This window comes from Parasteatoda tepidariorum, chromosome 2 (genome assembly GCF_043381705.1).
Source record: "Parasteatoda tepidariorum isolate YZ-2023 chromosome 2, CAS_Ptep_4.0, whole genome shotgun sequence".
In the NCBI taxonomy this organism is placed as follows: Eukaryota; Metazoa; Arthropoda; class Arachnida; order Araneae; family Theridiidae; genus Parasteatoda; species Parasteatoda tepidariorum.
In genome coordinates this window covers 31,715,257-31,728,815 of record NC_092205.1, presented here as the reverse complement: position 1 = coordinate 31,728,815, position 13,559 = coordinate 31,715,257, and the positions used below count along the sequence as shown (strand labels likewise).

The window sequence follows — 13,559 nt, the reverse complement described above, 5'->3', positions numbered from 1 at the left end:
AGTTACATTATTCTTTTTAATATTCAATGACAAGAACCAGTAGCTTTATAAATCTTAAGCAATTTACATTCTTAGAGGTCTGTAATTTATTTTCTTCCAAATTTTCTGCTTTAGAATGGAGCAAAATTACATAGGAAAGTCTCAACAAAAATTTAACTGGTAAAATTTTACCAGACTTCTGACCCTATGCTCATTGCTCTAGTTCCCAGTGAATCAGTTTCTGTTTTCATTTTTCGTCTAGTCAAAAATGATGTTGATTTGTTTTAAGTTTGGCTAATCGTTTGACAGTATAAATTTGGCTAATCGTTTGACGGTTTGTAGTTAATAGTTTAACATTTAATTTTTTACTGATTCAGTTTATACCTTTCACGTGGATAAATATTTCAAATATTATTCTTTCAGAAAATTAAACTATAGTGAAAAAGTTTAAATATTAAGGGAGAATAAAATAAAATTCGACATTTTTACAAACTTTCATTCCTATTGAATGTAATTTAACCATTCTACTTTGAATACACCAAACAAATTTTAAGTATCTAAATGCATAGGTTATATTAATTTTTTTTATGAAAAAGTTACAAAAAATACTAAATCTGCAGCGTTGGAAAATATTTTGTATTAAAATGAAAAAATTATTTTCAAAACATTTGAATTCTGCAAAATATCGTTTATTAAAACAAAAAGAGAAGAAAATCTTCTTTTAAAGTTTAAAAAAGATTAAACTTTTTAAAATGTTTTCGAACGACCTCGTCAGAACAGTTTCGAAGCAGGCTTGAAAAGCTCCAAATCGGTGACTGTCCCGATGAAACAAGTTAGAAAAAGGTTTTCCCCGAAAAAGAAACTGGAAATTAAAGATTCGAGTGAGGTGCATAATACGAAATTCTGCATTGGTTGTTGCGACTCTTTCGAAACTTCTAACAGGAAAATAGATTACATAATTATTGCATGCAATGTAGTACTTTAAGAAATGAAAAAAAGGAAAAGCCGACTTTTGGGAAAGTTTCAGGTGTGCTCCTATAAAAAAACTTACATGAGATAAATAATATTTCTGTGATAAATAATAAATTAATCAAAAGTTTTCGGTCACTTAAAGTCACTTTTTCCCCATATTTCCTTAGTTAAAAATAAAAACTAAAAAAATTGAAGATTGTTATTCTCTACTCCTGCGGAAAATCCGAACTAAAATAATAGTAGACTATAAAAAAAATTCGGTCAACAATATTAGTTTTACAAATAAATCTTCATTTCAAAAAAAAATTTTAACAATCGAAAAATAAAAGAAGCCCTTCTTTACAGAAATTGAAAGTTGGTTTTGTAACTAAGTATATGCAAAAAGTAAATTAGCGTATAATTTTGTTTCAGTTAATGTTCTTTAATATTATAATAATTCTCAAAAATGATTTTCAATATTCCAACACAAGTATCAATCTATTTTTATGTGGATGCTGGATGTCTATATTATATATATGTGTATTAAAGTTTGAAACATTTTTACAACTTTTAAATCACAGTTGATATTTCAAAATTTTGTTCACATTCAAAAGCAATATTTATTTCTAAAAAATTGTTTTATAACAATAATTTTAAATTATTTTCTGGAATAAGCTAGAAATATGTAATTTTAATTCTGCAAAGAGGAAATGTCCTTGACTATACGTTAAGCTTCATTTCACTAATTTTTAAAGAAAAATTTAAATTATCAAAACTGTATAAAATGACAAATGTATTCATTAAAAGGTGGAGTTTAACTATCATATTTTAATTTAAAATCCACTAATTATTTTAATTTCTGAAGCTAAATAAAACCTTCAATTCTCATAAGCAGAAAACCCTATAGAAAGGTAATGATATTGAAATTTAGTCTAATAATTCAATCTAGCATAAGTTTTCGCAATTCTTAGCAAATTACTGAAGCTTACAACACTGTGATCAATATTATTTTGAATTGAACTGTAAAAAATGTATTAAAAAATCTTGTCAAAGTTTAGGACTTTTTTAGAACCATTTAAAATTTTGGAAATCTACCCATTTAGTTAATGTTTAGTGGTCAACAAAAATTTTCTAAATGTGTCTTGAATTTTATATTCTTGTAAAGCTCAGATGTAACAAGTTTTGATTAAGATAAGAAGAGGGAAAGAGGTTCAAAATCCCAGAGTTTGACCTAAAATGTGAGGAATATAAACAAAGTTTCAAAATTACCAGATAAAAATTCTCAAGCTTATGTGATAAAAAAACTCGTGCTTTTATAAAATTAGGAATTTCGTTCTACTCCTTTTAAGTTTACAAAATAGAACGCTTCCTTGAATAAAAATCATATTGAAATAATAAGCTTAATGTTAGAGTGTATTCTTAGTTAGAAGTTTATGGATTAACTTTCAAACAACTGAGTATTTAATTCAATTCGAAGTTAAGCAGGCAACATTTATCTCGAAGAAAAGCCATTTAAAATTCGAAAGTTTTGTAAGTACACTAAATATACCTTATTGCGATAGTTTATTAAATCATATTTTGCTATAAATTGCGAAATGTTAAAGTAATCTTAGTTTTTCACTTTACCATATCAAGATGGATTGTTTTTCATTTGAAAAAACTTAACTCTACAACCTTTCATTTTCAAGCAACAATCATTTAAAACATATTTTCTTTATTTATCATTTAGGTAAAATAAATTTAAAAGTTGCACTTTTATTAGAACATTTTGGTTGCAATGGGTAACTTTAAATATTCTATTAAAATTTAAATGTTATTGATATCTAATGTAAAATTAATATAGTGTTTAATTGTTATTATTTTTATTTAAAGCAAAAGTATATATAACACATATACACTATCATATGCCAACAAAACAAAATAAATAAACTCTAACTGGCATATAGAAATTTCGGGTTAAATGTTGAAGTTTTATAAAAACTTTATTACAAATCTTGTGATTTTTTAAATTAAAACCAATAATTGAAAACATATGTTTTGTTCACAAGTAATGAATGTTTATTAGATAAATTTAGTTAAGCACTATTTGGTACGAAACTATAAATTGCGTAACGTGTTAGTTTTATAGCGAATTTTTTTAAAAACAATTTAAAATTTTTTGCATACAAATGACGTGACGTCTTTTACAAACTATGAGCTATTTTCCCAAAAACCTGAAATAGCCATATTAAAAGTTTTCCATAGAAATTGATACTAGAAATTAAAGCAACAACCAATAACGAAATAAACTATGAATTTCTTACAAATTACTAAATTGCTTTTAATTTCAATTCCTTGTACTTATCTGAACTAAATATGTAAGAAAAATATTAGAAATTTTGATTTGATATAAAAAATAAATTTTCTTAGAGAATTCAAAATACTTTCAAATGCGTTGTTGAACATTTCATTACGAATTCGCACTTGCCACAAAAAGAAAACGCTTTTTAAAATTTAATACTTAGTAAAATTTTTATTTCAATCATCTGAAAATAATTTGAATAAAATTTGTCATTCGAAATCTCGTTCGCATTATCATCACAAGATTGATATTTAATTACTAAACTTTTTTTCCGAAATCACTTATAAATAATCACAAATTATTTTAAATAAATACACATTGTCATTTAATTGTATATTCAAATAAAAGAAATTTTTCAATTTCTACAGACATTAAAGTACATATGGCATCTTAAAATATCTTACATAAAATGCATTGTAAACAGAAGGCTATATGAAAAATTCACTTACCTGAGAGTCATATAAGATAATTATTGGCAGAAGAGCTAGAGGAATTAAAATTGAAATCACAGGTTTCCACCATATACTAAAGACTTTTTTCCAATTTTTCACAAACGACATTTTTATCACATTACATAACAAAACAAAAAATTGATTTCAACTTTTAAAAATATGTATATAGATGAATTCAGCTAATAAATTCCAAAAAGAAATTCACCCATTAGCTTAAAATATTCCTTAAAATATTGTAAAAGCAATTAAAAGTTTTCGAGTTAGTTAATCGTTTGCATTTTTCTTTAAGTGAAAAAAGAGATTGTAGCAAGCGCGATAAAATAAGATTGGTTCGTAAAACAAACAGAAGAAAATTTTAAAACTATTTCCGTAGTTATTGTTTTCCCTTCGTGACGATATCAACAGGTACGAATTGGACACATTGCGGAGAACAAGATCGACTCTTTTTCAGTTTGTTTGGATTTTTTTTTTTTACTTCACTGACAACGCTTCCAAGCTTTGGTGGATTCGAGGATTGGATCGGGAACTCTGACGACACTGCAGCACGTGTTTTCTATGAGTTCCTTCGCGGATTTTGTATTTCCGTTCCGCGTCGGTGAACTTAAAAAACTATTGGGTAATCAAGTTAAGATTATTATACAATAAAAACGAATTTAAACTGATAGTAATGAAATTGAAAGTGTGTGAATGTTTTAAGAACGAACTTATATGCTTTTAAATTCCATTTGATTTTAGAAACATACATATTTTTATTATTTCAAATTTACTTTTCATTAATGATGTAAATGCAAATATAATAAGTCTCGAGTTTTTGAATTTTCAGATATTGAACTGAATCTAGAAAAATAATATAAATTACGGTTTTAAGTAAACATTTTGATAAATTTTCTATATACTATTCCATGCAGAGAAGTATTTTTTGATTATCATGATTTTCAAAATAGTTTTCAATTTTATATTTAAAAAAAAAACTTTATTTTAGTAGTGTGTTCAACTTATATAAAGAAAAGTCTCCCGTAATGGTTTAATACGAGATATTGAGCAGCATATTTAGTGTATGTACAAGAAATATTTATAACAAAATATTATATGATATGCTATCCTTTATTTTCAAATAAAAGTGCATCTTAAAATCACTTGATATATTTTTTAATTTGCTTTTAAACACTTTAGCCTTTTTATTTCTACTTATTAATATATGCTTTTTGAAATTTAACGATTTAAAAACACAATATATTAGCACAATAGTTTAAAAATTATTTTTACACCAAAATACAATAAAAATTTTGTTAGGCATAGTTATTTTACAAACTTGATTTATCTAAAATCTTCAAATAATTGATATTTTTGGTATTATTGGACCATTTACTTATACGTAAATTAAGACTAATTGGGAAGAATGGTTTATGCACATTTTCCCCCAAAAATGTTGACTGTATCTCCTGTTGCATGTTAAGGGTTACTAAGCTTTGACAATTCGATAGCATGAAAAATTGCTTCTCTCCGAGAGTTATTGCACAGTGGAGATAGACCCATACTGTACAAAAATCCTTCCCTTTTCAGCTCAAAATAATTTTTAGCTTTTATGGCTATAAATCATTCTTCCTTCGAGGTCTTCAAATAAAAAAATTCTAAGAGTCGCCGAAGCTATACTCCCTGGCAAGTTAAGAAAAGACAATTGCGATATAGTATTTAAGTAATTATTCGCGACTGCATATAGTTCCTTCATATTCCGTTATCAAATTATATAAACGTGCTCTTAAAGCAATATAAAAGCTTTTAAAAGTTAAACACGTCTGGCAGAAATTTAATTCGGCCTATCTTTTATGATATATATCATAGAATTTATCCTTATTAGAATCCTAGACTTGGCGACATATTTCGATAAATAAAGAGAACATTTGTTCTTAAAAAAAGAAGCATCTATATGACATTGCCAAAGCATTGGATTTCATTGGATTATTGAAAATAGCGGATCTTTTGCTGACATGCTCTTAACAAATCCAATGTTGGGTAAAGAATCTTTTCTTTTGTTTCGCTAAGAAAATATCGTCTGCAACAAACAATATTCATTATTCTTTAATCAGTTTCTTTAAATGCTGACAGAAAAGCATATATTTGTTACGATTTTCAGATATCATTTTTATTGATTCTTAAAACTTGTTAATAATTATTGTTTTTATAACTGTTACTATTATTAATAAGAAGGCAAACAAAAAGGATGCAGTGCAAACCGTCTCGAGAGTTGGTGATATTGATTTACGTTTGCGCTGGAAAATTGGCATCCATCCGTACACTTATGGATGCAAACTGGCTCTCTTCTCTCCATAGAGATAATGGTTTTTTCTTAACTTGCACTAGAGTATAGTATTGACTTGTATTATATTCTTTTGAGAACAACACTTTTACTCACGAAGCTTCACGATGCTTAGATATTTCGAAGGACAGACAGAAATATCAGCATTTTTTAAAACAAAATTGCTGCATTCTATTAGATCAATATCAACATTTTTCACGTGAAACTTGAAGCATGTCTCTTACAAATGAGGGCATGGTAAGTATGCTAGAACTGAAAAGATATTTATGGGAGAATTCGGGGTAAAATGCATACGGCTGAGATGGTCAGGTCAAAATTCAAAATTTTTTAGCTCTCAAAATAATCCGAACATTTACTTTTAATAAACGACAACGAATATATTGGACAAGCTGCGTTATAAGGATAACGTAGCTTGTTGTTGCTTATCCTCATAGATCTGACATTAGTCAGATCAACTCCAAAAAGTTGTTGACAGCCAGAAAGTCGGTGACAAGAAGGCGATCGGAAGTTAAGTCCGTCCTGGGTAGTCCGACTCAATCAAGTATATGTTTCGGTATGACTGGATGGACGCAGCATTTTTTACAAGTCGGGTAAATTTTTGTACCATGTTCGAATGTTAGACATTTTAGGTGACCAGTTGAGAATATGGTCAAGGCAGTCTTCGATCGCAATTGATTGCCAGAAGGGTGCCAAGAGATGTTGCGGTACGTAGCTCGTAGCGTTATTGATAATCGCGGATTGATAATCGCCAAATCTAAACTGGATTGAAGGTCTAGAAAAAGGGTTTTTTGTGTCTTAAGTATCAGATTTTGAGGTCTTATGTGTCGAAATAAAAATAATTAGCGGGTCATAGTAACTGTTTCTTGAGAAGATCAAAGCCCACCTTGCACGATCGGGTCATTACAATTTGCAGATTATTTTCCTGATAATTTGTGGATAAATCACCAGATAATTTTGGGAATCATTTATGTGCTTCGCTTCAATTGTAATAAAAGAAAATTTAAAAATTATCGTTTTCATCGGATAATTGGCATTTTGCCAAGCTAGAAAATGCATATTTGACATGGCATATTTAGCTCTAATTTAAGTTCCTTCATCCTTCTAAAAACAAACGTTCTTAAAACTGTTATAATTTTAAAATGTTCAACATCTACCGCAATTCAAGTCTAAATAAATTTTGCATTGAAATATATAAGTTGAAATAATTTGGGCTAAAACTTGACACGATGAAATGTTTCACTCATATTTTTATAAAATTGATGTTTCTCTGTACTTTTTATATACTTCACACTATAGCTGCACAATGGGCTATTAGGGACGGTTTAGGAAATATCCCTAAGGATGATCCAGAGACAACACACATACGTCACATCCTCTGTTTTACAGAGAGGACAGATTCACACACCATCCATCGATCCGCAGATCGTAATTTTGATCTGAACCAAAGCATCATCTATCTTTGATCCAGTACCACCAGAGGTATTGGTTTGCTATGGGAATTGGAGGATTTTGTGACCCCGACATGCGTAAACCAGTGTTCACTTTGTACTCGGAGAATATACGGCCGGAGGGGATCGAAATCACAATATCACGGACATGGTACTCTACCAGCAAGGTTATCCAGGCCGTAAATTTATGTTTCTAATGATGAATGTTGTTTCTCAATAATGTTGAAAGTGAAGTTTTTTATGATCATAACTTTTATTTCTGAAGCAAAATTACATCCTTAAAAAAATTACATTCTTAGCTTTTAATTCATGTTAAATGGGAAATAAATAAAAAAATTAATGTGGGAATTCAAACTATCTCTGAAGTTTGAATGAAGTTACAATTCCAAGGAATCAGGAAAAAAAAAATTAAGAATGATTTTAAAATAATCATTATTTTTATCTATATTAAACAACAAAATGGATTCTAATAAGTCATTTTTTAAATAAACATCACAGATAAGAGAATCTTAAACATTTGCGCCACATTACTATCATGCTTGTCAAAGGTCAAACATTTTTACAAACGTGACCATAACATGTCCAGACCATGAAGTCTCGAAAACTTAAATGGATTGCAAGTCTTTTGACTCCGTTTGTACTTTCACCTTTAGCATTTTCTTCTTATAAAGTAAGTTATTGTTTTGTTATTTAATAAAACATTTATTCCAGAATCATTAGAACTGTTAGTTTATGTGTCTCGTGGTACAATATACCAATGTTAATTTGGACTCAAAAGGATTCTTAAAATAACTAAATAAACCAAAATTCGATTATTTTTCCACTTTTGTAGTGAGAGAACAATGCTATATCCTACATTTTATTATGATTTATTGCATGCTTTACGTTTTGATATTGTAGTAATGCGAATTTAAAAACTTACGATCGTCAAATTTATTTTTGTTTATCCGATGTTTTATCTTACTCTATCTGTATTTAAATGAGCCAAATTTGCAACAAGTGGAGAAAATAATGTCAAAACTATTCAGAATTAGCACCATCCATATTTTTTTTTATTCAGTTTTGCTATTTTTAAGAAAAAAATAATTGGATTGTTTAATATATTTCTTAAAACAACTTAAAAAAATCAGAATATGTCAGATATTTGGATTCTTTCTACATCGGTGTACTACAACTTATAAAAATTTCTAATGAAGAAAAAAAACATAAACAGGTTTAATAAATATATCATGAAGAGCCTAGTTTTAATTTTACATAATTTTAATAAGTTTTAACTAACTTTAATTTCACTTAATAAACCGGGGAAAAGACAAATAAAAATTTTTTCTCGAATGTGAATAGAAAAAGTTAAGTTTTTCATGTATATATTTCATCAACAATCTCTAATAATTTACTTTAGAAATATACTGTGCACACACAAAAAAAATTAAACAAATAAATGAAACTTAATGAATGACTTTTGATTTAATGATTGAATTTTCACAATTTTAATGATTTGAGGGGGTGACCTCAAATAACTAATTATTTCGTGCAGACGATATTTTAAGTCACGAAATCAGACACGAAAACTTACTTACTCTGAATAAACATTACTTTTGTTCCACGTATGATTATTTTTAAGCTCCAAATTATAGGGGGTAGCCACAATCTGGGAAATGTGGTAGAAAGTTTGGATTCCTTTATGTTAATTTTACTTTTTAGGAGTCTCGAAAACTTTTTAAGTTATATTTCGTAACTTAAAATATTGTCTGCATTACTAATTAGCATATTTGAGTTCACCCCCTTCAACCATTTAGATGAAAATCCTACTATTATATCAAAAGTAATTCAAGGTATTTCGCTTATTTTTTGCGTATTGACTTAATAGAAAGTTGATGAAATGATAAATTTAAAGAGGAGAGTAAGTATAGTCGATGACTATTTAAATGTAATTTTTTTCCTTTTTATTAAAAAATAATTTGTGCATTTTATTTTAAAAAACCATTACTTTTTTAAAAATAATATTGTACTCTATTTGAGTATAATAGAGAGTTTTCTATATTATAAATATTTGGTATTAATTATTGTAAAATAATTCTTGCATTTATAAAGTTGTAAAACAATTATAATAAAAAATAGCCTTCAAACACTTCCGAATCGTAAATAATTTATTTTTTACGAAAATGTTTCCCCGATTGATTTGAGAAAACCAAATTGAATAATTTAATATCATTTTTTCCTTTAAAAATGCCTATTTAGAATAATTTTTGACTGCATGAAAATCCCGCCAATAAAAAAAAAACATTCTAATTTAATAAAATCCTTTTCATTAAATATTCTCTTCATTAAACATTATTTTCATCAAACAGGTACGTCATTAATCATTCTCTCCATTAAACATTCTGATCATTAAACATTATCTTCATTAAACATACTCTTTTTTTAATATTTCTCTTCAAATATTTTTTTATTCATGAATAATTTTCAGAAAAATTGCAAACACGGTAAATGAGAACCCTAAAGTTTAGAAATCATCAAAAGTTTAATTTTTGAAATCATTAAAAGTTAAATGTTTGATATAATATAAATTTACGAGCAATATTTTTTTTAGCTTAATTAGATTTTATTTTGCGAAGATAACACGTAGAGTACATTTTGTATTGCTTTTATTTTTGTCACCGGTACTATTTTTCTATTTTCATTCAAAATTTCACAACTTTCATTTTTTAATTAACTATCTTTAGAGAAAATGCGGCTTTCTGCAACACTTTTTGAAGAAAATTGTTAATTATCGAAAAGATCACATAGACCAAAAAAGATATTTGAGAAGCATCTTTCACAATCATTATTAACATATCATTGTGAAAGAATGATTAATGTTCGTATCTTATGCTTACACAACAAAGATATTTCGAATTTTACCTATTCAATAATAATTTGGGTTTCCTGCATTTAAATGAAGGTAATAAAGTAAAGGATTTAATTGAGTGAATAGTGAGTTGCTGAATCAATAATAAGTATAAAATTTATACCATCTTGCTTTATTTAAACATTGCATGACTCTTTTAACAAGCATTATCTAATTTAACAATGTAAAGTTCTTTTAACTCAACTACATTATATAAATTACAATTATATTTAAAGCTTTAGGTATTCATTTAGATGGGGGTTATTCTCTAAATCAGAAAGAAAATTTAAACTCTCATCACAATTTTCTAAAATTTTAATTTTAGTTATTTCTTTATTTTTATAATAGTTGCATTCAGATGACTAATTTATTACGATTGCAACATTTTTCTTTTTCATTTAAAATAATTTATATTTCAAAATTCATGATTATATTCATGTATTTATATTCATTCTTTTCTTTATATTCATGTATTTATGTAAACGTCAAAAGTAGGGGAGAGTGGGGTAAATTGTAACATTTTTTACTTAACTATTTTTAACTAACAAAAAATCCAATATATTATTAGTATTAATTGACCGACGAGTAAAATAGACTATCCTCTACTAGAAAAGAAAAAAACCTTATTTTAAATGTTATTATACTAGTTATTAACAATTTTTGACAGTCGTGCACTTGTTACAATTGTCCCCAAAGACGGGGTCAATAGTAACAGTTCATAAATTCAACTAAAACATAGTTAATTATTAATATTATCATAGTTGTGATATATTTTTTTATTGATCAAAATAGTAGTGATATTTTAGGAGTAAAAATAATAATGAGCAGAGAACTAAAGGGTTAAACTTTTAACTTTAAGGGGTTAAAAATTTTAATTTATGCTGTGAAAGGTGACAAATAAAATAATGCACATGCAACATAATCTAAATGATATAGGAAACTATTGGTGGTTCTTAAAAAGTTAAGTAATGGTTTGTAAACATAAGATTATTTATTGTCAGCGGTTACAATCGTCCCTTTACTTATTATTACAATCGTCCCCAAGACGCCATTTCAGCTTCATTTGTTAAAAACAATGCTAGTTAATTAACAAAACTAATCTTTTTTTCTTGAAATGTTAATTAAGGTGTTCACTTACATATTCGGTTAATAGTTTTTAGTTGTTTAAACAAAATTACTTTGTTACAATATAATATTCTAATACCAAAAAAAGTACTTACGTAACGTAAAAATATCTTTTGTGATGTAACTCTTTCAAAAGTACATAAAAATGGTTGCCAGCAGGGGGGTACATGTAGATTTATTAAATACACCTTGTGCGCCACCTAGGAACCAAATCTAGAATCCAAAACTCGAAATTTTTGCTCTGTTAGAATCGTACCCTGTTACAATTGACCTCATTCTCCCCTACTTTTTTATGCATAAATACGCTGCAGATTTTCGAATTATTTGTCCTGTTGAGTCGGATATTATAGTCTTTCAATTCAATGAAAAAATACATAACAATGCATCTATAACTATATCAGACACTTAAAAAGGTACAAGTTAATTTCGTACCCTTATAACTTGTAAGCTATTAGCCTGATTGTCGTGGTATTAGTTTCTTTTACACTAATTAATGATAATTAGTGTAATTGTATATAGTGTACTGCTCATAAATTGATGATAATATAAATAAACAAATAAAGGTTCAGAAACAAAACAAACTTGACTTAGTCATAAAGCCTATTTATTAAGCAGAAGATAAGGAGCAAATAGTATGGTGTATGCATGATAAAGATCATAAAAATTAAGATTTTTGCTTCTTGGAGATACCTAAAAACAGCTCCAGAGAAAAAACTTAAAATTACAGGGTCGGTATGATGGTTGATACATTGTATGTCTTCTTTGCGATGAAATACAGTACGTACAACGTCTAGGCATGCTGAGTACGAAATTATCTAGAGCTGATCTTGAGGAAAATTACTCCACTCAAGTTTTGGTACTCATGTAGGAGGAGGTTGACGGGTTGCAACTCGTCATCCAAGCATGTCCCACACATGCTGTATCTGATTCAAGTCAAGAGAGAATACTAGTCATTCCATTCGGAGATTTAAGGCGCTCGTGCATGACGTTTGCTTATGGTTACGGCGTTCTCATCCACAGACACGACTCTAAACTAGTGTACATGTTCTTCCCGAATGAGGTTCCGATAAATTTGGCCAGCCATGGTTCCAATTTGAGCATAGAGACCTGCTCTTAAACCCTGTATAATTCCACCGTAATGGTGTCTTTCAGTGATGTTGTCTTGGTGACAGTGGGTACCTGGCGTTCACAATATAAAAGTTTGACATGAATCAGATCGCAAGCTAAACCTGGACTCATTGTATGTTCTATATTCCAGACTAATCACTGGTGAAGTTGAGTTGCTGTGAACGGAATACATCTGACAGGCCTGCGAGCATATGGACCAATATTTTCCAAACATTTGTACACGTTTTACCTGGGTATTCATGGCTGCAGATAGCTGACGAGACAGATCGGATGCTGTGTTCCGCCTTCTTCTTTCAGCAGTTACTGCTAAAGGCCGGTCTTCAATCAATGTTGTAACTCGGAGGCAAACTGTTGTGCAGCGTCAACTGATATTTTCATCACCTTGGAATCGTTGATAAAACCTAGAGATAACACTTTGGGCAATTACAAATTCCTCAGATACTTCCATCTGAGTATGTCTACGTTCCAGGTGGCTGAGAATTCTACCAAGCAATAAATCATCCGTAGTCGTTTTCTGTTTCATAGATTCGATTACTACCCTGAGCAGAATACAAAACTTCTTATTAATTTTACTTCTTTGCCGCCATTGATTATTTACCTCTCTTTTACACTCACGTCCTTGCGCCGTGCTTTCGACGTCATTTGATGGTTTCTTGTAATTTGATTATAATTCTTGAAGATGTGTGTGATGATTCCAATTCAATTTCCGTGTGATTCTGAATTATCTTTCATTTACGGACAGGGGTGTAATCTATCATGTAACTTCACAACGCCTCACTTGCTTGTTTAGAAGAAATTCAATTCGTTCTCCAAATCCCTACTTCTGCCATTTTCTTCACATAAAGGGAAAGAGCACAGAAAAAAAAAGCATTGTTGGAATCAATTACCGCTTTAAAGAATTCTTCAGAAAAGATTCATCTATTTGTTAATA

General features: G+C 28.6%; 2 protein-coding genes across 5 annotated transcripts in view; one reads left to right on the top strand and one right to left on the bottom strand.

Annotated features, from left to right (window-relative positions):
* Positions 1 to 4,250, bottom strand: part of LOC107439516 (Na(+)/citrate cotransporter) — a 56,191-nt gene extending 51,941 nt beyond the window's left edge. Inside the window, exon 1 of one of the 3 annotated variants that reach the window (XM_016052149.3) lies at positions 3,721 to 4,250. In XM_016052149.3, coding sequence (XP_015907635.1) covers positions 3,721 to 3,831 — 111 coding nt within the window. In that variant the 5' untranslated portion in view covers positions 3,832 to 4,250. The remainder of the gene's footprint in view (positions 1 to 3,720) is intronic. The other 2 variants (XM_016052148.3, XM_071177426.1) reach the window with 2 other exon arrangements.
* The window catches only part of LOC107439515 (Na(+)/citrate cotransporter), a 30,577-nt gene continuing 19,283 nt past the window's right edge, over positions 2,266 to 13,559 (top strand). The window contains exon 1 of one of the 2 annotated variants that reach the window (XM_071177427.1): positions 2,266 to 2,460. Coding sequence is in view for 1 of the 2 variants with exons in the window: in XM_016052147.3 (XP_015907633.1) it covers positions 8,078 to 8,158 (81 nt within the window). In the remaining variant the exon portion in view is untranslated. Of the gene's footprint in view, positions 2,461 to 8,017; positions 8,159 to 13,559 lie in introns of those variants that run through there. The other variant, XM_016052147.3, reaches the window with a different exon arrangement.